Source organism: Anas platyrhynchos, chromosome 4 (genome assembly GCF_047663525.1).
Source record: "Anas platyrhynchos isolate ZD024472 breed Pekin duck chromosome 4, IASCAAS_PekinDuck_T2T, whole genome shotgun sequence".
NCBI lineage: Eukaryota > Metazoa > Chordata > Aves > Anseriformes > Anatidae > Anas > Anas platyrhynchos.
The window spans coordinates 14,585,200-14,611,444 of record NC_092590.1 but is presented as its reverse complement, the minus strand read 5'-3'; the positions used below and the strand labels follow the sequence as shown (position 1 = coordinate 14,611,444).

General features: G+C 38.2%; 1 protein-coding gene across 1 annotated transcript in view; it reads right to left on the bottom strand.

The window, feature by feature from the left end:
- Nucleotides 1–1,598: 1,598 nt before the first annotated feature.
- SNCA (synuclein alpha) overlaps nucleotides 1,599–26,245 on the bottom strand; it is a 71,254-nt gene continuing 46,607 nt past the window's right edge. The window contains exons 5-6 of the mRNA XM_027456454.3: nucleotides 3,784–3,873; nucleotides 1,599–2,224 (exon numbers count right to left, since the gene is read on the bottom strand). Of these exons, the coding sequence (XP_027312255.3) occupies nucleotides 2,192–2,224; nucleotides 3,784–3,873 (123 nt within the window). The 3' untranslated portion in view covers nucleotides 1,599–2,191. The remainder of the gene's footprint in view (nucleotides 2,225–3,783; nucleotides 3,874–26,245) is intronic.

The following is a 26,245-nucleotide window of genomic DNA, read 5'->3' as shown; positions in this document are numbered from 1 at the left end:
AACCTACAAAAGAAAATAATTAACCCCTATATGCTCAGACAATGGGTCTGTCTCAGGAGCCAATTTATTCTCAGTGCTGCTTTTTATGACATAATACTCCCGCAGCTTATTTAAGAAGTGTGCAACTTATTTGCAACATCTGAGTAACAAAACAATTTAATTTGAGTTCCTAATAGAGAAACAATTGAGACCTGTGGAAGAGAAGATGAAGCACAGAGATTTGTACTACACTTAGGCTGCTCTTTCCAGTGTTTCCTGCAGTATCACACATTTGGCTGGTCATTAGGAAAGCAACTCTCTGTTATTGCTTTTGGTGGCTGAGTCTCTGCTAGCACACTAGGTAAAAAAATCACACTACAGCACTGTGCTTTTCTCCCAGTTCCTTCTGTTAGAAAAGAAAGATCTTTAAACAACATTAACAATTATAAAAGTGTGATCTTACATTATATGCTGTCCTGATACTAATTTTACATGGAAGCAATCAATAGATTTACCACTGAGGCATTAAGAATTTAACAGTATGTCGGGGTCAAGAGATTCTCTTGACACATCATCTGTGAAGGAGACTGAAAATTGATAATGGTTTGTTGCAGATTACCATAAAAGAATTCTGCAAAAGAGCACGGGGCTTTAAGCTTCATTAAGCAATTTAACTATTGATGAAAATATCCACAAGTTGTTTGAATGATCAAGGGGATTTTTAATTGCTTTTGAAAAAGAGTTTGGTAGCAATTCTTCTGAAGTAAATGAATTTCTCTAGAAATATGGGGTTGGGACTTGAAGGTGACATTAGAAATTGAAACACCAGTTCTCAAAGCACCATGAAAACATCATGTTCGTGTGATTTTGGCTGAAAGTACGACATGACACTGTCAGCTCCCACAGTATACAAATGAGATGAGCACATACCTGCACATAATCTGTTTCACATTGGGTATGCCCCAGAACACTGGAAAGACTTTAAGGGTAGTTTAAAAACCTACTTAGGGTTACAGAATGTTAAATGAAAAAAAAATTGTACTGTTCAGGGTTAGAGGCAACAGTTGATTCAGAATAGCTATCAGACAGTAAAACATGAGAGAAGTAAAAACATCTCATGTTTATATCTTTTTAATGTATGGAAAAGTATCCAGGCAACATAATAACTAAAATTACCACCTATAAAAACAGACGCTAAACTGTACTTTTACTAAATGAGACTTTATACAAGACAACTTGATTGCAACTAATCCATCACTCTTCTGTACTCTTGTAGCCCAGTGTGTTAACAACCTTGAAAAGGTAATTCTTTAAAGAGCCTCACAATACCCTGATAGCCTTCTGTAACCCATTATTAATGGCTCCATTCACTCTTAGGTTCTCCTTACAGTGGAAAGTTCGTTAGCACTACAAATAAATCTCTTTTGTCAAACAATTTACTCCAGCTGAGGAACCAGCCCTGATACTCTCATCCTTCATCCTGATTTGGTACAAACCAGATATCTGCTTGCTCGTTTTGTTCCTCCAGTTCCTTCACAGGAAGCAATGCAGCCTGAATTTTTCACCATGTGCTATTGCAGAGAAAATAAGGTGTTACAAATCATCACTAACTTGTAAGCTCATTTTTAATGGGTTATATTTTATTTGCTTCAGTTGAACACTACTATTTACAGACACAAGTTAACAAAACACATCACAAAACAATAAAATTTCAACAGCTAATATTTATAGGTGCATAGTTCATGCTCAGTTACTTTTTTCTATATATAATACATACACATATATATAAAGCTCTCACAATAAGTCATCTCTGCACAGAAAGAATAGTCATTGGAAACAAATAAAAACTGTATCATAAACAATATCAAATTACTGACAGCCTATCAACAAAACATGTACAGAGTTAAAAATAAGCAGTAGACACTTAGGTGTTTTTATTTAGTATTTTCTTTTTAATTTTTAAACTTGAAGCCACAATATCCACAGCACAACAATGACCTTGCCAACCAGCTTTCATTTCAGCAGGAGGGAAATGCTGAAACAAGGTGGATGCAGTCACAGATACTCCAATCATTGCTGATGGAAGACTTCAAAATACACTGTAAAAACTGTAAAAAAATTTTACGACTGGGCACATTGGAACTCAGCACTTGTACAGCATGTGACGTCTTTGTTAGTAGGTTTCAGGAGATACAAAGGAAGGAAAGGTCTCTCATGCTTCGGGTTCATAGTCTTGATACTCTTCCTAATGAGAAGAGCAGACATCAGTGCTATTATTTCAGATAAATACAACCTAACATATAACCTAACTTTTACTGCTTGTCCTAGTCATACTAGATACAGTGAAAAAATATGGATTTTCATGTGATAAGGATACTGCCTTTTATTATTATTTTGTTACATCTTCCAGATACTCTGTCTCACAAACCTTGCTGTTTACAGAATAGGCTTTCACAGTGGTTAACATACAATTCAATTACCAGAAAGACTCACAGCAATGAACTTGTGAGTAATTCTCAGCAGGCATAATGATCTAGGGAAGAAGGGGAACATTGGCTTCCTGTGTGTGAAGTCTACAAATATAACTCTTCGGCATTTTTTTTTAATCCTGTTCATCTGAGTGGAGGCAAGCTGCTACACTTTATCTGGGATCCAGCAAAACACTTGGATGTGTGCTTCAACAATAAAGACCATGAATATCTGAATACTTGCAACTGGGCTCTTATGTCTGCTTACAGTGACTTACATGAACCTGTCGCTGAAGAATCAGGACTGCAGGCTGTCTTACAAAGGAGCATTGTGAAACACTTCATGCCTTAAATGGTTTACTTAAACACCAGAGGCAGGTGAGCCTTATCTGTGGCTGAACTGTTAACATACATATTTCAGGCATGTTATCTGTACTGATACAGGACTTGACCCTGCATGGTCAGAATTACAGACGGATCTCTTCTGGTCCCCACTGATATTGCCTGGAGCCCATGAGGCCACTCACAGCAATTCACTTGCCACAGATGGGAGGAGAAGAACCTTCGGGCTGAACAACAAACCAGGTGCTGCACATACTGATAAGAGCTAGTAAATCATTTAAACATGTGTTTAACTCCAGGTACTTGAGAAGCATCCATATTTTCATTATATTCATGGTGTTAAAGATCAAGCAAGTTTTACTGCATCATGGCCTAGATGTTTTATATTTCTGATTTTCAGACTGATCATAGAATCATTTAGATTGGAAAAGACCTCTAAGAGAATCTAGCCCAACCTTTAACCTAGTGCTGACAAGTCCACCACTAAACCATGCTACTAAATACAAAATCTACATGTTTCTTGTTGACCGCCAGGGATGGTGACTCAGCTGCTTCCCTGGACAGCCCATTCCAATGCTTCACAACCCTTTCAGTGAAGACATTTTTCCTAATATCCAACCTAAACCTCCCCTGGCACAACTTGAGGCCATTTCTGCTTGTCTTATCATTTGGTGCTTGGGAGAAAAAAACAACCCCTACCTCACTACAACCTTCTTTAAGGTAATTGTATAATGTCTCCCCGAGCCTTCTCTTCTCCAAGCTAAACAACCTCAGCTCCCTCAGCTGCTCTTCATAAGACTTTTTCTCTAGACCCTTTACCAACTTGATTGAACATGCTCCAGCACATCAATGTCTTTGTTGTGCTGGAGCACACACCATTATGTGCCACAGTAATGCCACCAGTGTGTGCCACAGTAATGCCACTCAAGCATGTGGCTCCCCACCCTTGCTTTTCTCCTGTGTGCATGCACAGCAAATACCACAACAGATTTACCTCTGGAGGCATTTCATAAGCCTCATTCTCAGGATCCACAGGAACATCTGTATTGTTCACCATTCCTTCCTGCAGGAAACCTTCTTCATTCTACATTTAAAACAGAGAAGAAAAGTGTCAAACTGCTTGCTTCAACATTTATTCCAAAGCATGTCCTTCCTCCCCAGGCAGTGACTACTGACTGTAAAGGGATTTTACAAAGTATAAACAAAAACTCAAGAAATATGCACAATAATAAAAGCCCATAATGTATTTTGGATCCTAAGTGACCCCTCTCCTTGAGTCTGGACCTCTGTTTTGTAGCTCTGTTGTAAATTTTTCCTACTTAAGTACCATCCTGATTTCCATTTAACTGTCAGTGCAGCTACGGTGGCTCAAGGATGTTGCCGGGGGTTGTGAAGTACTAGAGAACATCAACTCCAGAAAGATCTCCTCCAGTTTCCTTGTGGGTGTCCATGTGAATGACTACCATTATCTTATTGTAGAGTTGAAGTGCTGCTATCCCACTTCTCTCTTGCCATGGACAAGCCAAGAAGTCAATCTAAACAAAAAAATGATACTGCCACCAAGTTAAACCCATTTCAAATGTGTTGGTCAAGTCATAAAGCAAAACAAAACAAGCTTTTGCTCCTTAAGGGTAAATACAGTCCCACATAACTTGTTCAAGTTGGTTGTCCCATTTACATCTATTGGGGGAATTATTATCTAATTATTATTATTTAATTACTACTATCTAATCGAATAATCTATTATCTAGTATTATGTAATAATTATTATTATTATTATCTAGTTGGGGGAATAAAGTCATAGGTGTGCAAAAGTAATTGTAAGAGCAGGCAAAAAGAATTGAGTGGTATCAAGACAGAATGACACTAATTCTATTAGATATTTTGTTATATTATAGACAGATTAATCACTCTCATAAATCATTGCTTATTTTCTAGTTTTACCATTATTTCAAAGTGGCTAAAGGAGGGAGAAATATTATAATTCAAACTTCTGCATGCTGTTTTTTTTTTTTTTTTTTTTTTTTTTTTTTTCTAACAGTTTTAGAACCTAACCATATTGGGAAAAGTCTTTTTTTTTCCTTAATGAGTCACATTTTTATATGCTTTCTTACGTCAATTAGCACGTTACTCTATGCAGTATTAGTATATGACATGAGGCACTATGTGATGCAAGACTTGTTACACTCTCCTCTGGGCATCGGTTATTGACCATTATAGAAGTGTTTCTACTTTCTGTGGTAATTTTTACAAGAACCTCTAAGAATTAATGGGATTACATAGGAATAAGGACTAAATTGCTGAGTAAAACTGTGTTTTCCTAGAACTGTATGTACTATTTATCATCTAAACCAAACACAAGTTCTGAAGGAAAACAAAATAAAACTAAACAAAAACCATGCCAATAGGGCCAATTCCTGTAGTAGCTGTTAATGCAGAAGGTCATGGAGAAGAAACATGAGTTTTGCCTAGCATACAGACTGCTGGAGTTAGTACTAAACTGTAAGAAAATTTATATGAAAACCAGAAGACAAGCTCAATGGCAGTATTGTGACTACATTGAATTATTCCACTTGCCAGTCTAGACAGAAATGTACTAAAGAAAAACTATGAAATTTAGGAAGAAATTCACTAAAAAAACCTTGCATGTGAGTACCGTGGAAAGGAATATAAAATTAATGATCTTTAAGGTCCCTTCCAACCCAAACCACTCTATGATTCTATGATATTTCTATAAATTACTTGAAATAAGGGGACACATTCCTAAAATGTTACATGAGACATCCTCAACGATATACCAAGATTTCACAAAACTAAACCCAGTAATTCAGACTGAACTTGAAAATGCTTAACACATGAACAAAATTTCTCCAAAATCATAGCTGAATTCAATCAATCCCTCTTTGCTCTTTTGAATACTTCCTCATATTTTATTTTTTTTTAGTTTTCTTCCTTTTATTAGCTTCTTTGTATAAGAATTTGTACATCCTAATAATAAGTGTTCAGTAGTAATAACAACTGTACAATACTAACATTCTGCAAACACAGGAACACAGGAAAAGGAGATAGGCCTTGCATATTTCGATTTCAGATACTTAGCACTGAACACATTTTATCCTGCATATTGTTCATACTTCAGATGTGACTTTAATAATTACCTCTCTTTCACCCCCCCCATCTTTTCCTTGTCCCCCTGTATGGCTTTTCGCACTGACTTTCATGCTTATTCTGATGTTCTGCTCCCTTCTTTTGCTGTTACTCCCTTTCACTATTTCATCTCAGCCTCACACTTCTGCTGTTCACTGTTTGCCATGTATCAGCTTTTTCTGTGGTCCAACCAGGTAACAACAGTCATATTCCATTCCTCACTTGCTGTATCCTTCCATGCACTGAATGTGACTTTATCTGCCAGATACAAAACCTGTTCGTCCTTAGTTCAGTCATATATTCACTTTGGTACTTGTGCACATGCATGCACACACTATTTTCACCCTCAATATATAAGCCCATGATGTGCAGAATTTATTTCTATAGTGTGAATTCTTCTCTCTTGCTCTTACTACAGATTACTGTTATAATAGTGACACAGTATCAGTCAGCAGCTCTGCTGGGGTCTTATTTTCTTATCTCAGAAAAATTTCAATTGGTTGTGCCTGTTTTTTGGGGGGGATAGAAGTATACAGTCTTTTGGTGAATTCCTCAAGTATACCTAAGTGAAAAAGATAGGGCAAGTAAAAAACATAGGACAAGTCACCAGTGTAATATAAAAGGTCCAGTATGAAGACATACATTGCTCTTAAATGGGACCAGATATCCTGCTTCCTTTAGAGGTAAACAGAATAGTTTGTGTGGAGTCAATACCTGGTAATCTGCTGAGCTCCCTTCACACAATGCCTGCTAATTAGTATTCTGCACTGCTCTGTGGTACAGTTAACATAGACAAATTCCACAATCGAAGGGACACTGATGAATAGAGCTGCTAATATCTTTATTTAGCCCTGTGTTTTCCAGGAGAACTAATATTTTTGGATGTTCACCATGACATGCAATTTCTCAGGCATGAAACTATCAGAAAAAACAGGCCCATTTACAGTCCTACCCTGGCTTATCAAAATGCTTAAGCTCCTGAGATTATTTGATGTGCAATATTTAATTATCCTAGCTTTTAAGCACATTTTTAGAAGTGTTTTTGCCTGGTTACTTCTCTGAGAAGTAGAATTAATCCCTATCAGCTCTGGCTGAATTAGCTACACCATGTGTGTGATGCAAATTTTAAAGCTGTTACAGTGCACCTCATCTAACGTATCAGCTCTAACGGCCTACAGCTCCTGTCTACTGCTCACTCTTTTATTCCAAAATACTATTTCATTTCTGCTTCTCCCTATCATTAAAGAACAGCTTTGGCTAACAATTGGTACATCAAGTAAAAAAAACGGTGCTCAAAAATCAGCCTGGAGGTTGCATGAGAAAGAAAGTGAAGTTTAACGTTATCTGCAGCAGGAAAATAGGCAGCAAGTAAAACCACCAGGACCATTAGTAATGATGAAACAAAAGATTTGCCAGCAGAATTTTAGAAAAGAGCTTCAAAGCTCATATGCTATGTTTTTTGTAGTTGTTGTTAGGAACCTCTGAGCTGCCCATCAGGGTTACAGAGACACAATGCCTAAAAAAGGCAGAATTTATCATCTTCCCAACTTCCTTTAGCAAGTACCAATGGCAAGTTCAGGATGGAGAATCCTTTAAGGCCTCGAATGAAAGAACGAAGAGCACTAGTAAAATACAGTGATCACAACATCAGTATTTCTTTGAAATGAAGCAACTCACAAACCATACCAAACCACCATGGGAACTCCGCTTTGGAGTGGCTTGTCACCTTTGTCTAGTTTTAAACAGTAACCCAAACACTACCCTTCATCTTGATGTCACTGCAGATCACATGAGAATGCTGTTACTCGATGTCACATTTGTTACATGTAAAGTATAGCACAGATCACCACATCACAGTTTTAATGGCTGTTCTCTCTGCTTCTAATGTACAATTCCTCTAAGGTTAGAATATCATGAAGGTAAACAACCACCCCTAGTAACAGAGACCCATTTAAGGTACACATTATATCATTACTTACTTCCATTAAAACAAAGAAATGCAATTTTACTTTCTCATGATCAATAATTCCATATCCTAACTTAGTTACAGAAGAGGAAAAGCACCTTCGAGAACAATTTTTTTCATATTATGAAAGATGTTTTTCCCTTCAAGCTGCCACCTCTTTTATTTATTTTTTTAAACCATATAGAAAAGTAATTCCAGAGGAACAGTTTTTATTAGAAGATCTGAAAAGCTAAACATTAAATTTTTGAGAGATTACGTCAGTTCTGAAATGGGGAATTTGAACTCTTTGGCAGGCAAAACACTCAAAAATGGAAAATTGCAAATCATGCAATAATCAAGGTGTTAAAAGGTGAAGTGAAGAGAGATGCTTGTCTCCTGAGGCTTCCCTGAAGAACAAGTGCCTGCCTGTATCTTGGTTTAAAACCAGATTGCTCTGGGTTAGACTAGTACTTTTGCATTCTCTAGTCTTGTGGTCTCAGACCCTAACCTAAATTATGGAATTAAGGAATTCCTACCTTGACAAAGCTTTGTGATTATCAGACTTGGACAGCCCAAGACCTGCACACCATCAGGCAGCCTAACCAGCCCTGTTTAAATTATAGAAGTATTTGACAAAACTTCAGGCTTAACCTTTTTACCAGGAAAAAGAAAACTAATGGGTTTCTCTTATTTCATTGTTTTCAGTGAAAAACAGCAACCCATTCCTTCCCTTTACTCATTTTTTTTTCACCTTATAACACTCTTGGTAGAAGGGAAGAGACTGTTTAAGATGCTCTACTCATTGAAAACTGACCAAGCTATCTGCTTGTGCTACTACACTTTGGTCAGCACTGGGTACCAAAATGGTCCCCTACTGGGTACTGGAGTGTGCATTTGATTTTCTCACTGAAATGTCTTTGAACGCTGAGTTATTTAAATCAGAAATAAATTATTTCACCTCAAGGCACAGACAAAAGCAACTTTAAAAGGAAGCAGTGTAATTGTAACCTAGCAGTAGTTCTATGCAGTGTAATTTACTCTCTCTGGCTAGTAACACATTTTTTCTTTCCAATATGAATGCTAAAAATGTCTTACAATCATAAATATTCTCATGATTACTGCAAAGTAATTCCTTCTGGAGTGGTTCCATATTCTGAGATAAGTAAAGCAGAGTATTTAAGTGTTAGGTCTTCAACTATTTATACCAGCAAGAGGAGATCACCTTGGAAGTCAGTTCAGTAATCACCAAGGCAGGAAGGCACCTCTGGAGATCTAGTCCAGCCCTCTGCTCTGCTCACAGCAGGGTTACTTACAGCAGGCTGCTCAGGAATATGTCCAGTCAGGTTTTGACCATCCTCCCCACAATACTGGATATTGTGGTCCAGCATTTGACCACTCTTGCAGTGAAGCAGTTTTCCCCTATATTTAAATGGAGTTTCCTGAATTTCAGTTAGTGCTGACTGTGCCCCCTGTCATTTCACTGGGCATTGCCTAAGAGTCTGGTTCAATCTTCTTTACCACCACCCCCATCAGGTATTAATATACACTGTAAGCTCCCCACCCCAAAATGTTCACGTTCATGTTATTTAACACATGCTGGTTTTCTGTCTGTTCTTATGAAACAGACTGTTCTTATATTCTTATGAAACTTCCCATGCAGATAACGTGGGAGGATTATTTCTCTAGCAGAAAGCTCTACTGTCCACAAACCACGATATACATAAAAATAAGGCAAACAATAAGGTGGTTTCCCCAAACACCTAACAAATTAAAGTAAAATGAGAAATCATAATTATTTTAAAGAAAATAGAATATTATAAACTCATTAGCTCTGGTCACATCACATCACTATCCAGTCTGTTATTGAATATTTTATAAATAATGGTTAGTTTTGAACCAAAAGGCTCTATGGAGAAGGCAGTGAACAAGAATAGGTAAGCAACTGTTTTACAGGGTAATTTTGGGATAGCTCTTTTGTAAAGGCCTTTAAAGTCCATTATGTAAATCTTTGAAAACCTCACTGAAACATCCCACGCAGAGCACTGTTGATGAAGTCCAGACATTTGTGCATATGGATCAGGTGCAAACTGGGAGGCTCAAAATAAAAATAAAACTGTAAAAAAATAAATAAATTACATCCAATAGCATCATTACATTGCAAATTTCCATGTAGTGCTAAACTGGTGTAAGTCTAGTATTACTCTCTACTACTGTATTTCCAGACCCTGTGCACATCAAGGACAGAACTGGCACAGAGGTGGGGTGGGATGTGATATTTGGTGGGCAAGGTTAACAGCTGTTAACTTGGTCAGCAGCTTTAACTTGGTTAACAGCTAAAGCTGTTAGTCTCGTGTCTGTTACCATATCCCAAACCTATAAACAGGCAGGGCTGCCTTAAGTCCTTACCACTGGTAACTGAATATCCCTTCCACATCACTAAGCCCATTTCATTTTGATATTATGCACTCTGCAAGAACTTCCCTCATATAACCATCATTATATGGCAGATCTTGCAGAAAAATCTGGGGATTCCTGATTAAAAGATTACCTTTTGTATACCCTCCATGCAGCTATTTTGCCTGCTGCCCAATTTAATTTCTTACTACAAGCTGAACTGCAGTTTGCTCTGCCAGTGGGATTAAAATTCCCCTTTGAAATGAAAAATCACGTGGACTCTTTCTTCTCCACCAAATGTCAAGATACTTTTGGGGCTAGATACTGGAACAAAGAGAACAAGTAACTGCCTTTTCCATGTGGCAACTTACCTTTTACAGATATTTTGAACATAAAGACGAACTTACCCAAAAGGGAGAAAAATCCACAAACAAAACAGAAAATCTAAAATAGCGTGCAAAAGAAAGTGCTGCCAAAATGGCCTTGATTTATTTGGTTTCCTAGTCCTAATGTATTCATTGTGTGGGGCTGATTGGTTATAACTGAGTTGTCAGGTCAGTTTAGGATGCCCTCAAGCTTCTGCTCACTCACTGAAACAGCCAGTGCCTCCCCTCCTGCCTGTGGCTGGAAGCCTCATCTGGGAATGAAAAAGCACTAGCAGCAGTCTAGTGGTTTTATTCCAGTGTCAGGGAGACACAGAGAGCAAACACACCCATACACTGCCTAGAAAAAAAAAAAAAAGCTTTTAATTATCCCTACACTAAACACCTATGTAAAGAAGATTTCAAGAAAGCACTATTGCTTACATGCAGCCTGAGATGTGAAGGAATCTAGCTGTCCTCATTCATGACTCAGAATGTTAATAGTGAAATGGGGCCACTGTTTTCCTCCTTAAATAGAGAGTGTAAGTGAAGAAGAGGCATTTAATTAAACAAATAAATGTCAGAGCAACAGCAGAAGTCCAACAAAATGCTAACATAGTGCCTGCAAGTGCTCCAGGCTGCATTTAGATTCATGTTTTTATGCCCTCCAGTTGCTAATGACAAAGAAGTGAAAAGGATAAAGACTGAGGCCTATGGAGAGAGGAAGAAATGTGATGACTGTCTAAATGTCTGCAGTTACATGCCCATCGTGGTGTCTGCAAGTGAGTACAAATAGTGGCTGTTTACAAAAATTTATGAACTGTTGCAAATTCCTTAAAAAAATAAAATATCTTAATACAATACAGAATGTGTATATTATTGCTTTAAAATTTCCCCATTTAATGGTACTTGTAAAGATGAAATCAAATTCAGTTCAGAGTACTACGCGAACATTTTTGTGGGCAATCAACTTTCCTAAAACCCATATTCATGTTTTGCATTAACCAGGCCAGTAAAATTACCTAGTTAGAGCTGCTGTTACTTTTGTTATTCATTTATAAATGTATGTAGTTTACAGGTCCTACTAACAAGTGGAATACATTTGAAAGTCACATGAAAGACACGTGCATTAATTACTGATGATGTGAAATAATAAATTGCATAGGGGCTGGCTTGATGTGCCATCCATAATGCATGTAAATGCATCCAGAACACACAATCCTTCCACCTTCACCCTTTTCACCTTTGAACCATTGAAAACTCCACTGAAAACGTTGAACATTGACACTGAAAACTCCACAGCTAGGGAAAGAAAAACTAGGACTCATTCCATCTAATTGTGAAGTACCAGGAATGACACATGCTAGCTAAACATCAAGTCAGGGGCAGGCTGCCAAAAAGCTCCAAACTCTCTCAGCTGCAAGGCAAAACCAAAACCTTTACTGAAGAGGGATGAGAGACTTGAATTTTGGAAGAGAGCCAACTTGTGCTCTTCCTCACGATGAAAAAAAAAGTGGAGCAGGAACACAGACCAGTCAGCTAAGTGCCCAAACAAATAAAATACCCAAATAAACAGAAAACTTTTTGAAACCAGCTAGAGAAAACAGGGAAATGGATTCAAGCCAAAATCAAAACAAACCATGACAAAACAAACTATTTTTTTTTTCTCCTGGGTCAGTGTAATTCTCCTCATGGATATCAGATAACTTTAATTTACTACGGTCTTTGCTGTGTCACACTTGACATTCTTCTGAACAAGGTAGAGAAGCATAGGTTAACAAAAATATTTTAGGGTGACTGTAAGTAGCCTTGTTGATACTGGACATTATTCAAGCGGATCATTCCCAAAATTGAAGTCTCTATCAAGTAAAATTTCACAGAGACCAGACACACAATTCAGTAACACCAATAACTTCATTAAGGATTTGGAAGAAGGACCAAAGACTGTATGTTCGGCCTTCAGCATAATAGAGGGACAATTTATAGCCTGAATTTATTTTTGTTATTCTTACTACAATTCAAAGTGAGCAGAACGAAATTGAATAAGTGACTGAAATAAATAACATGCAGCTCAATGGGAAAAAAGTGTTAAGATACTGCATTTAGGCACTCAACAAATCGAAGAAGCTGGACAAATAGTGCACAGAAATGAATTACAACGTCAAAGAGTAATATTAGCCAGTGATGTCATGCTACTGGAAGAAATACAGACCATTCTTTTACATTTTAACAAGGTCTGTGAGGTAGTTGGCTTGGTCAATTACAAGCATGCCTTCTCCTGAATCCAGACTTCAGTCTACACAATGCATGTTAAAAAGGATGTTGGGAGATCCCAAAGGAGAAGAGCAGAAATTATTATGTCCTAGGATAGAGAGGAGAGATGAAGAGACCTGTCAGGAAAGTATAAAGGAACTTATAGGCTCATATAATCCTAAAGCAATCACCTGAATTAGAAGTCTTTTAGAAGAGGATACCCCTACATCTTGCAGGAGCTCCATGGGATTATCCAAACACATCTGACCTCCTCTACTGCAGCGAAGGAGTGTCTGATCCGTATGAACATATTATCAAGAACGACCTCCCAGTATGATACCTGAGCTTTGTCTTCATTAAATAAAAACAGAACATAATGGTAAATAACATTGATTGATCATGTTAAGTAAACCAATGACTTTGCAGTCAGCATAGAAATAAGCAATCATCTTCAGATGTGGCTTCACTGTTGATGTTAATAAAGACGATTTAAAATAGCGTGGTCCTACTCAATGCTTCAAAGTTATTATACTTTGTTTAAGACCGCATGAAGATCATAATCACATTTCAAAGTAATATAAATTTTTAGTGCAGATAAATTCCAAAACTCATTGTACAGGCTGTACTTACTCTTTGTAAGTATACATTCTCTTTACTAACAGAAAAATTTAGATGAGGAAAATAAGTTCACTCTAAAAAAGATCTCACCTCATGTAAATAGTTCATCCAGTGCTGTATTACCTAGAAAAAACAATCTCTAAAACATAATAATTTCTCTTATTAGAAAACAATCCCCTATACAGAGCTGCAGGAAAAGTAACGCTCTAGCATCGTGGACAGCACTAGTTCTGACGCTGTTAGATGTAGCCCCAGAGACAGCACACGTTTCAGTTCTGTATCACATCTTATGTGAATGTAATCACCAAGCAATAAAATAACATGCAATCTTTGTAGGTACAAATGAAACTATTGTATTCTATTCTAACTTCACTCATTTCCAAACTGCCTACTAAAAAATGCAATTTAAACAACAAAATATGAATAAGTAAAAATGTACACACTTACAGGCACACACATGCACATGTATGTGCTCATGAATGCAGGCAGAGAGATTAATAAAATCCCATTTGCTTTTTATCTAATTGAACCTTTCCAAAAAGCAAAACATTGTAAATGTAGGGTCAGATTCTGGTGTGTTTATACATGTCACACGGTACTTCATTCCAGGAGGGTGCGAGTGGATAAACTACTGCAACAAGCATACACTCATTTGCTTTTACTCTCCAGCATATTGAGCTGTGGGTTGACAGGGGAGTTAGTGGCAGTACGGTCACATTCAGAGGCTGTAACTGATGGACAGGACATGCTGCTAGTGAAGGAGTTAACTCTCAACTATTAGCAGTGAGCATCTCTCTTCAAAGTGTTCCTTCAATTCCAACATATTACAGCACTTTACTAGATGGGGAATTTTAAAATGCTTTATCTAAAAAAGAAATAAGCAATTGCTCTGAAAAATGCCTGCAGCAATTATTTGAACTATAAAGATTTTGGGTGTATTTCCTGCAATTGTGATCTATTCAGCTGCAGATCAAACACTACAAATGACTAGAAAGTCAGGATGCATTTTAAAATTTAGAGTCCTGAAGTATCCCTCTTCATGTGGAAGCAAGCATGTAACTATTCAGATCTCTCACTTGCATTGGGAAAAATTACTTAGTTCACTGGCATGAAACAGAAACTTAACCTAAACTCTTAACTTTTCTCCTCTAAAAGGGGAATAATTCCTTTTAGCTAAGTTGAAGGAATTATTTAATAAGACCATAGAAGGCAAGGAGAATATTACAGGACTAGTTCCTAAATATATGATACTTGAGTATCTGTGGTTTCCTTCCATCCTCCCTGGAATTTGGTACTGTTACCATTGCTTTTCTTTTTGGCTTAGAAGGAAAGATCAGACTGAAGTCTCCTGTCCTCTAGACTTTGTGAGAATGGAGTTCAAGGCAAAATTATGACCCTGTTTTCAGACATCTGCTGTTCTGAAAGTGATACATACCACACAAATCTTATTACTTCTTCATATATAGAAAATCACAAGAGTGCAAGTTTGGAAGGGCCTTGAGTCACCTAAGTCTCTGCTTTAGGCAGGTTCAGCTTTCCCTATGTCATTCCCAACAGATGTTTGGGAAAAGCTGACTTAAAAGCCTCGTGACAAAAGTTCCACAGCATGGCCAGGCAATCTATTCCTGCACTTAATTGCTGTTAGCATTAGAGTCTTACCTGGTGCCCAACCTCAATCTCCTTCACAGCCATTTAATGTTAGTATTTCTAGTCCTATTCCCACTGGGCACAATCCCCTTTCTCTCTGTAGCTGTCTGATACAGGACAGACCATTATCCTGACTCCTTTCAGTCTCCCTTTTCCCTGGACTAAACAACCTGTTTCTGTTCATACAATACAGTTTGCTGATCTGTTGAGTATCCACTGCGCTGTATCTCCGTTGCTTGTTTCAGAGTCACACGTAAGGTATCTCTTGCTATAGTAAGGATGTGGATGCTTAGTGTTTGGAACGGAGTCAAGTAGGTCAGAGAGGCAGTCGTCGGCCTGCTACAGGAAAAGGAGGCCAAGCCCCAGTGGGGTATAAAGCAGGAAAGCCACTTTAACTAATGTGTGCTGATGATCTCCTCAGCCACTGATGTAGCTTCATAGGGGAATTGTTACTGCACTGCTTTTACCACAAAGAAACTTCTATTGATAAACTGTCAAGTCATTTGAAATTAAAATGCAGACCTGCTCATAAGTGATCAAAAATAAATAAATAAATAAACCAACAAAAACAAACAAACAAACAAACAAAACAAACAAACAAACATGGAAAATAGGTTATCAGAATTGTTTTTTTTTCCCCTCTGGTCCTTCTTTATTATTAACCACAGTAGTTCAACAAAGTTTTGCCTGTTCGGCAGAGGTCTGCTCTCTGTACTGGGAAGGAACTGCAGTCACAGTGTTGTGACACAGCAAAATGTTCACCATAAACTGCCACAATTCACAAGTGTCAGTTGGTGCCACAACCACAAGGAGCATAACAAAAGCAAAATACCCTCTTCTTCACTTTATGGCTTGAGAGAGGGAACTCTAACTATGTTAGAGGCACTGCCCCACTAATATTTAAGCATACAAGAGGAAAAAAATGGTGCATATTCACCATTCAGGTAATATTCAAAAGAGCAGTTGAGGTAAAGTATTCATTCTGTCCACTTCATCCAGATAAACAGAAACAAGCAAAGAAAAACAAACAAACAAACATTTATGTCTGGAAATTCTGAATGAAATATTATTAGCATAGCAATTGCACTCATTTTACCCTCAACTTTCGACTATTCATATCTAGAAAAAAATAAATAAACCAACTTTTCTTCAAATTGTAAATCATTTACCTGTTATTTACAGAAGCTCAGTTGAAGTAGAGAAAGAACACTTTTATGTATGTCATGCCAATGAGAATAATTATCAAAGTTTATTCCGTCTTAATGAAGGGGTTCAGTTAAACCACAAAGAAGGAGCTGAAAGAACATACAGTTCACAAGCAGCAAATGATAGTTGCTGCGGTTCTTTCTCCTACAATTCACATTTGCAGTTTCTGTGATCAACATTGATATGCTGCCCAGAGGAATACAACATTTTCAGCATTTAGGTTCTCACTGTTGTAGAGCTCTTTCATATTTTACAGCTTTACAGAGATTTTCAGCACTGAGGATGATGCAAAAAGGCTGCCAGGACTGGTCCATGTTTCAGAAAAAGATGGTGTGCTTCTGACATGGCTCCTTGCAGTTTGAAAACAACACAAGAACCTATCTGCTATCACTTATAGAGACACTCCTCTACGCGCACTCTTTTTGGTGAGCATTTAGATATGAACGAGAGCCAGATCTTGAGAATCACTCATGCAGAACTCAACATGAACAATGCACTTGCATGATTATCACAGCTGGATGCTGAAGCGTTTGCAAATGCTCAAGCTATATCATCAGTTAGATGCCCAGCTGGTCAATTTATGCACAAATGCCATTTTAAAAATGAGCCAAGTTAGAAAATAATTAGGTGGAATACGAAGCTAAAAGTAAATGTAGTTTGCCATGAACGAAAAAACTAAATAACATTTGGCAGTACGCTATATCATCTTTTAATCATGATTTCCAAATTATTCATCTCTATTTTGTTCCAGTTGTCTATGATAAATGTTTGTGCTCTCCCATCATGGAGATACTTCAACAGCTGTCAATAAAGTATGGTAATTTTTGCAGAGGTTTAGCATGAAGCTAGTTGATGTGTTTACTATTTTATATAAAGAAAAAATAAAAAATCAACAAGCAGATTCAGCAAGAAACCATACTACTGAAAATAATGATGAATGGCATCTTGGCCTGCATCAGAAATAGTGGGGCCAACAGGACCACGGAAGTGATTGTCCCCCTGTACTTGTCTCTGGTGAGGCTGCACCTAGAATACCAAATTCAGTTTTGGACCCCTCACCACAAGGATATTGAAGTGTATCCAGAGAAGGGCAACAAAGCTGGTGAAGGGTCTAGAGAAAAAATCTTAAGAGGAGTGGTTGAGGGAGCTGAGGTTGTTCTATTATTCGGTGCACTCTTTGCAACAATGACAACAAATGTATATTTTATTGTAGTATTCTGATAAGTGAAGCCTAAAATAATATTGGCAGTTAAAGCTTAAAAGCTGATCTACTTGAACTTGAATTATTTTTACTCATTTAAATTCATATAAGCCCTGATTTAGCAAAAGATTTTAAAGCATATACTTAAGCAAATAGCGAGCTTCCATAAGAGTGAAAGATTTTATGTAGGTTTAATGCCAAAATAACTCCATAGTGAATCAAGAAGCAACTGAAGAAACTTGAAGTATTTCATGTGCCAAATCATACCACTTAATATAAGCTATGATTTCTTTGAAACCTGATGCCTATCACTTTTATCCAGTGAGACAGACAGGCTCAGTATTTATCCACCCATCTGTAATTCCATAATTAAATCAGTGATAAGAGAGCTTTTCTACTGCATCCTCTATGCAATAGAAGCTTAAAGATTCACACATAAAGGGACAGAACTCAAATAAAGTGTGTTCCTAAGACATTTTCCAAGGCCCTGTGGAAACAAGATTTATACAAGTCAAAGAAGCCTTTCAGAACAGGATTTCGAGACAATATTCCTCCGATTGCAGAAACAGAAAGCCTTGATCACTGAAGTTGTTTTTTATACTGCTGCTGATTACCTCGAGCAAACGAAAAATGCTCCAGAGCTGTGTGTTGTGTGGGTGATACTCCCATTTCCCAATTGAGTTAGACCCAACGTTTATAGCAGAGGTAAAGTGTTCTAAATTGGCTTGTATCAGTACAATGACTCAGTGATCACTGCATAAGTGGGAGGACTTCAAGCATTTGACATTGCTTCTCATATTCTTGCTGTCACAAATGCAAATGTTAGAGAATTTAAACTCATTTTTATCATGTTATTTTAAAATTGTAAAAGGGACTTTGATCGTTCAACAATCTGTTAAATATTTAGTAGTCGGGATGAGAGGATTTTTTTGCAAAGAGGATTTCTGCAAGTGTTTAAGTGCTTTCAAATGTAATATTCCTTCACATGAATACCATGCATTACTGTTTCTGCTTTTTTTCCAGCACAAAATAAATTCATAAATAAACTCCTCAATTTAAAAATCAATGTTTCTTTTCAACTTAAATGAAAAGAGAAAACAAAGTTAATATAAACAGGCAGAAGATGGGGTTATGAACCCCATAAGCTATGCAATCTCTATGCACAGAACATGTGTGTATCTTGGGGCTTCCATGAAATACATTTTAATTGTTGTGTCTCTGTTCAAAGCTAAGTGCCTTGCAAATACTGGCTGGAGACATGCTCATTGAATGCAGAATTAATGCTACCTCTTCAAAAGTGTAGGATGTTGGTCCTGCTGGCACCGATACACTAAAGCACTTAACCGTGTTAATCCCATTGAAGTGTAGGTGATTGTGTTTCATCGTAATATTAATCACTCGCTATTAGGATATCTGTCTCTAACCAATGAGCTGAAATTAATACCTGGGGGGACTGTGACCAAACTCACTCCGTTGGTCAGCCTCTCCTTCTAGCAAGGTAAGGAGAGGTGAATCCTTCACCTGCCCACACAAGTGCTTTTCCTATGCTTGCTACCCGCCTGCCACCTTAACAACTCATCTACATTGCAGAGCACCAGTTCAGACACTTCTTTAACCACCTTAAGCATCTGGGTTTTGCAGTTTGATCAAAGCCTGTTGGAATCCCTACTATATGAATAATTCAGGTTTGATCCTTACACACACAAGGAAGGCAGTTGGGTACCTCACAGCAGGAATAGTACTTCAGCAACGACTATGTAAGTTCACAAAACTAAACAAAACAAATAAACAAAATGCCACCACCTTTTGGTCATATTCCTTTTTTCCATTCCACTACTGGGTATATTCCTGCTTATTTGTTATCAGCCAAAATACTGCTTGCAGAATGGGATTGTTAATTTGGGTGAATGGCCAGGCAGTCACCTCTGGTGACATGATTGTGCAGAGAATTAGCATAAATCACTGCCTAGCCTAAGCTTTCTGGAGAAAAGTAACTGACTATAGCTTGTTCAACAGTATGAAAAACCTAGAGTAAATAATAAATTCACTGTACTGTAAATGGATGAGAAAGTAAAAGGTCTCCATCCAAATATACTGCAAGAGGCATTGTATGTTTTATGTGAATGAAAAAGGTACGGAAAAACATTGCAAGATGTGGGGAGGAGTGTTTACTTTTAATGGACTCTTGCACTTTTCTCCCACAATTATCATGATGCTACCACAACTGTGAAAGAAACTGGGCAGCTGCTTTGAAGAGACATTTTTTCCTTTCTGTTACTGAGTAGGATAAGCAAGAAAGCAAACATCACCCCCATAAGCAAGTTAAAAACATGGTTTCCAGAAGCAAGGCTTACAAGGCTAAGGTCTCTCCCTTGCAGTAGGCAGACTACACTTACTTTCAGGTTGTTGGAAAACAAGGGGGAGGAGGCCAGCCCACATGGTCTACAGCAATCTCAGTTTCACAAGAGAAGTAGAGATGGCTCTGGCAGCAGCCAGGACACAGCCTATAGAGTCAGATACTGTCAATTCCAAACCGGAGCCTCCAGGGTCACTGACACCATACCAGCTCCTCTATTGCTTCCTTCTGCCTGCTATGGCTGTAGTCTTCCAAGCCTTAGTCTGGTGCTGGCAATCATCCATAAAGGAGAAACACAAATGCTACTACAAAGAGAAGTCTCACATCTAACATGATCTTTCTCCACAGCACACAGATAGATCATATTAGATTAGATTAGATTCACAGCTTCTTTACATCTCTTTGAATTACAATTATCTGTTTCTTAATTCTTTCTGAAACAACTTCATTTTATTCCATTTGACAAATGGCTTCTTTTTATTACTGCTAATGACAAAATAACTTGGCATCATACTGTACATCAAACAGGTTTCACAGAAATAAACACTAGAGCAAAGTGCAGTGTTAGCAAAACATACATATAACTGATGCAAATTTATGTCCACCCATGAGTTAGGCCATCAATTTGTTTTCTGCTGAAGCTTCAAAACTACTGTCAGTCATTTCAACACCCCGAGAGGCTTTATCACTGAGACTAACAGAATAATTCTCCCTTCTAACTCCTTACACTGATTAATGTACTATTTGATGTACAGGTTTGAGCCAAGAACAAACAGTAGCACAAGTAATTTTATAGATATTTAAGCGATAAGATATTTATCACTTAGATATTAAGTGATACATCAAGACTGTACCACAACTTGACATACAGCGTTCTTAAAATATGTATTTTCTAGGTACTGAGAAACACACAGTCACCAGGTGTATATCAGAGCACTTGCACTGACTTGACCACTGTTTATCTACCACGATCAATCACTGCTTACCTATCAAGACTGTATATACCCCAAATCATTGCAACTCTAAATGCAAAATTCGTTAAGGCTACAAAATCTTTTCAGGTAAGTTTTTACATAGCCCTAAGTGAACTGTTGGATGTAAGATTTAGTTAACTGGAGCACTGATACATTTTCAAAGAAGGTCTGGTCAATCATACAGGTATCATAGAAGTTCTTGACAGAACAGTAAGTATTTTCGTAGTATTTTAAAGCTGATGAATCTCTACAGTGTTGTAGGAAAAGTAACTTGTACCATGTAAAAGTACAATGACGACAGTGATCTTAGGAGAGGAAACATGCTCATTCTGTCCATCTGTGAGGGCTTACAACTGCAACTGTTCATCACTTTCTTGGCTTTACTCTGTGAAACAAAGATAATAATGTGGAAATCTCATATCTCCCTTCTTGGTAACCATGGCTGAAACTGTTATTTGCATATTAGGTTTTGGCTGCTGTGGCATAGCGATCTTTCCTTGATTTTATCTTCTCATGTCATTTCATCATAACTGCTTTTCAATGAGACAGTTTAAATCTTACTTAAAACAATGGTTGTATTTTTATTTTTTAAAAAATGATGAGCAATTTTGACCTCCAAATTATTAAACTGAGTGCTTACAGTCCCAATGTTTGTCTTAGAAATTTCAGTGCATAAATTCAGAGGGGGAAAAAAAAAAAAGACTATTACAAGGTGTATCTGTTTGGGAGGGATGTAGATTTCATAACCATGGGCATAAAAATATAGATGTCATTGAACACCTGGTCTAAAGTACTGCAGAAAATTTGTCTTGACCCCACCAAGATAAAAATATAGATGTCATTGAACACCTGGTCTAAAGTACTGCAGAAAATTTGTCTTGACCCCACCAAGATATTCTCAGATATTTTTGGCCTTAGTTAATACTCATCACTTTTGCTTCCTTCATGCAGTCAAGCCAGAATGTTTGCAGCTTTATCTGGAAGTTTTACAGCACCAACCAGTAACTCACTTGTCACTCTGCAATGAGAAACTAGCAAAGTTTAATTTCAGGAATATTTCCCAGTGGTGTGGCAAGCTTGGCAGATGGAAATAAATGACCTTCTGAGTATAAAAATACGTGTATATTGACAAAGTAATGTGGACATAAGTGAAGAAGCTTATTCGCATCTTTATGGGCACTAGCTGTCACAAAGTTTAGTTAACTTCAGCTCAAGCAGTTTGCTTCAGCCAAGTCAAAGGTATGGCTTCCTCTGCAAAGGACAGGGGAACGCCTGTCTCCTGACTGTGGCTACTGGAATCAAGCCACAAAAACAGAATTAAGACTGGACGTATTAGGCTAAATGGGTAATTCCCTAACATTTGCATCTTTGAAACTCCACCCAGTTTCCTTCTAGAGAACAAGCACCTGCAGCTTTCCTGAAGGAAGTGTTCATTCCTCCTCTAGTCTACCTAAATAATACCTTTCTGGCACAGAGGTGTCTGAGCACAGAAAACAACCTACTTTTACTAGTGTTGCTTACAGATGATACATTTCACTGTCAGACAGTAGCCTCAGACCCGAGCTCATCACAGAAAGAGGCTGCCCACAGTTGACAAAACTCCCAGCCCATCTGGGCTCACTTCTCAAGGGGGTTTGTTTTTCTGCCTAAAATACATTTTGTTTCCCCTTCTGCTTTTGAATTTATTTATTTATTTATTTGTTTATTTAATGCTTTAGGATTGCACACCACAAATCCAGCATCTATTTGTTGCCTGCCCCTCAAAGTCACAGCTCTTCTGATGGGTGGCCCCTCAGTGAGGACCTCAGTCACAGTCCCACTGTGCTTTTCGGTTTGGGTAACTGCTGTCCACTAAGGGCAGTTCTCACCCCACGAGAACAGTGAAAACTGCAACACTGACTGATACAATGAATGGTCCCAGGTCATTACACAAGAAGATGTCCTGGCCCAAGGGGCAAAACCCTTGGAAGTGACTGGGCTTCTCTCCTCCATGTCCTAAGAGAAGCGCATACCCTGGCAACCTGAATATCACTGCCTGATGTCTTCCAGGACAACTCCAACATGCAGGCCTGGTAGGTGAAAACTAAGGAAGATAAGGAAGAAAAAATGCAGTATTGACCAAATAGTATTTGGTAAGCAGTACTGATAAAGAAGAAAAAATGCAGTATTGACCAAATACGCAAAAATCCTCAACACTCTTAATTCAGGGGACATTACTGGTTCTGCTCTGCCACTTAGATTCTATATTTTAACTAACTCTTAGACTTAAAATGTCAGTAAACTATCCACTAGGTGTTTAAGTACTCTTAACACACTGGTGTACTTATCAAAATACTAAAGGAGCTTTCCAGTTCAAATTAAACAAATTTTCCACAATACATTTCCTTGCTTTAGTTACGGCAAACTGACACCGCTCAATAGCCTGTATTCAACCATTTGCAAATTAAAGTTGTCTTTCTACACAGGAGTTTAACAAAGTAATTAACTCTAGATGCTGAGCTTGCCAAAATTCAGAGTGAAATCACCACAGAGAAAACCTAGACTGAATTTCCACTGGTAAGTTTTGCTGGAATAATTGTATGTATTGGTATCACAAAACTAGTCTGTCTTTATTTATGAGGCCATGCCAGCAACAACTCCCATAACACAGTTTCTTTACTGGTATGGCATGCTCTGAGAAACTTTCATATACCAATTTTTTGGTTTGTTTTTTAACTATAAAAGCTGTGTTGATGTTTGAGATGAAATTCCTCAGAGCTATAGCAGTGCCTCTCTGCCCTAGAAATATAATCAGCTCCTCAGACATCTATCAGAACCTCTCATGGACACACTGAACCTGTTCATGCTTTCCATACATTCAGTGACCAATTTAACCTTGCTTTTGCCAGATTTGGGTTGTATAGATCTGTCAGCACTTCTCTAACAACACTTTTTTCTTTTCTGTCAATTATTAATTTGTGTGGTTAGTTTTTTCCTCCCAGTGCAACATGACTGCTGAGAATGAGCCTTTTTCAAAGTCTGTACAGTTCATAAGCAAAAACTGTGCTTTGATGCTTGCTCCTCTTCAGGAAGAACTACACAGCAAAAACCAGCTCCTAGTCCCTTCCCTGAACAACCTCTCAGTTTCACAGACTGCTTCTTGAGGTCCATTTGAAGTATGGAGTGATGAGCTTTGCACCACTACAAAGCCAAACAGTCCCAGAGGCTACCATGGCTTTGAAGTCAGGAGCACACCGTGTTTACTTTCAATTTCTGTTTCCTTCAGAAAGTTTTGGAGGGAAAAGTTAAAAATAAAACACTCATTGTTGATATAAAGCAGTGCCTTCCAAGTGCAAACAGAAAGTACAAACAAATATTTGTATGCATGAAGAGATGCTTAAGGTATCATGCTTTGACATGATCAGATATGGCCATAACTGAGCATAACAGTCTCTGCATTGAAAAAATTCTGATTATTCTTTTTATTATTAGTATTATTATTATTATTATGTTTGTTTTTGTGGGGAGGGGAAGGTTACGCTTCAGGTAATATTCTTCAAAGGGCTATATTACAGATACTAAGATAAGCAAAGCACTCAAAAATCATGAAACACCATCTGCTCTGATTTATCTCCTAATATGTACCGGTATTACCAATATTGCCAACATTAGTCACCCTCCTCATGATACCGGGTGTTTTTCTTATGCTCTCAGCTCCCATAATCAAAATTACACAACTGCATTTTAATTTAAAATTTCCAGTCCACCTGCTGCCTGAGAAAACTAGTGCAAAAAGTAAAGCCAGAAGCTCAAAAAAGCAAGTTAAAAGCAAGTTATTTAGACAGATTTGGACTCAGGGACTTGTTATGATAATAAATGTACACCAGGGAGTATTTTTCAAAGTAGCCCAGCTTCCACAGGGCACCAAAGAAATAATCAGACTTGAGATTCAGGGTACTGTATCTTTCAAAAAGCAGATTTTTTACTCCAACCACAGAATATTTGAAAAATCCATTCCTAACCCCATTTTAATATTGGTTTAGATTGTGACAGAGAAGTTAGTTGAACACCCTACCTACCTCTGGAAGCCACAACGCTCAAGTGCAAAGCCACTCATTAACCACAGGTCTCACATCCTGCTCATCCAAGCACAGGCTGTGTTAGTGTCTGGAAGAGAGGAGTGAAAGCTCTGCCTTTCCTGCCAACTTTACACTATCAGGATTACGTGTGACTCAGCTGCCTCACACCATCTTTATTTTTATGCAAAGTGAAGAAGAGTTTTGCTATTCTTAAACAGAAAGTATGTCACAGGCACTGCCTGCTAATGCCAACGAGTGCTCTGGGCGCTGTGCTCCAGCAAGGTACCAGCACATCCTTGGCTGTCAGGCAGGAGAAGGCAGCCCAAGCTGAGCTTCTCACACGTGCTTTTAGTCTGATGCAGAATGGACAAGACTGGAGAGATTTCAATTCCTTTTGGTGGAGAGTGCACCACAAACCAAGAGCTGCTCTGGCACCTGAGAAATACAGGTGGCACCCATGCCGTCCCCTGGAAACTTTCAACCAAAACAGCATCCCCAGCCTAGGCTTGCTGTAAGCACCCAAGTCTTTAACCCTGTCATTCCGCTTATCTCTTATAGGGCAATATAGGCTGAACCCTGTAAAACCAGTTAGTGCTCTCCATGCTAAGTTACAGACGTGCTTAATGGCTTTAAACTACAAGAGGGGAGATTTAGATTAGAGGTGAGGAAGAAATTCTTCACTCAGAGTGTTGGTGAGGCACTGACACAGGTTATCCAGAGAGCCTGATGGCTCTCTGGGGCAGAGATGCCCCATCCATGGAGATGTTCAAGACCAGGTTGGGAAAGGCCCTGGAAAACCTGGCCTAGTGGGTGGCATCCCTGCCTATGGCTGGGTGGTTGGAAATGGATGATCTTTAAGGTCCCTTCCAACCCAGGCAATTCTATGATCTTTGGAAGAGTGCTGTGCTCTGTGATTGATAATCTGACTCACTGAAGGCCTGTATCGTTAACAGTATATGCCACAGTGACAAAACAGTATTTTCCCTCAGTTTAGAAGCTATTTTGATGTTATAAGTGATAAGGAAGAAACATTCACAAGCCCAGATAGCTTGGGATAGTGCAAGGGAGTCTTGTGAGAACATGATGTTAACATGCTCCTCATGAACCTGGCCTAGACAAAGCACCAGAGTTTCCATGGGAGCTTGGGCGCAGGTAGCGAGGGCCTCAAGCCAGGATGCTCCCCTCACATCGGGTACCTCAGACTTGTTGATGAAACTGTTTTGGAGCCTTATGGCTGCCCTTAAATTCTTCACAAGAACTAAGAAGTAAAGAGGAAAGAAAACAATTGGAAAGTC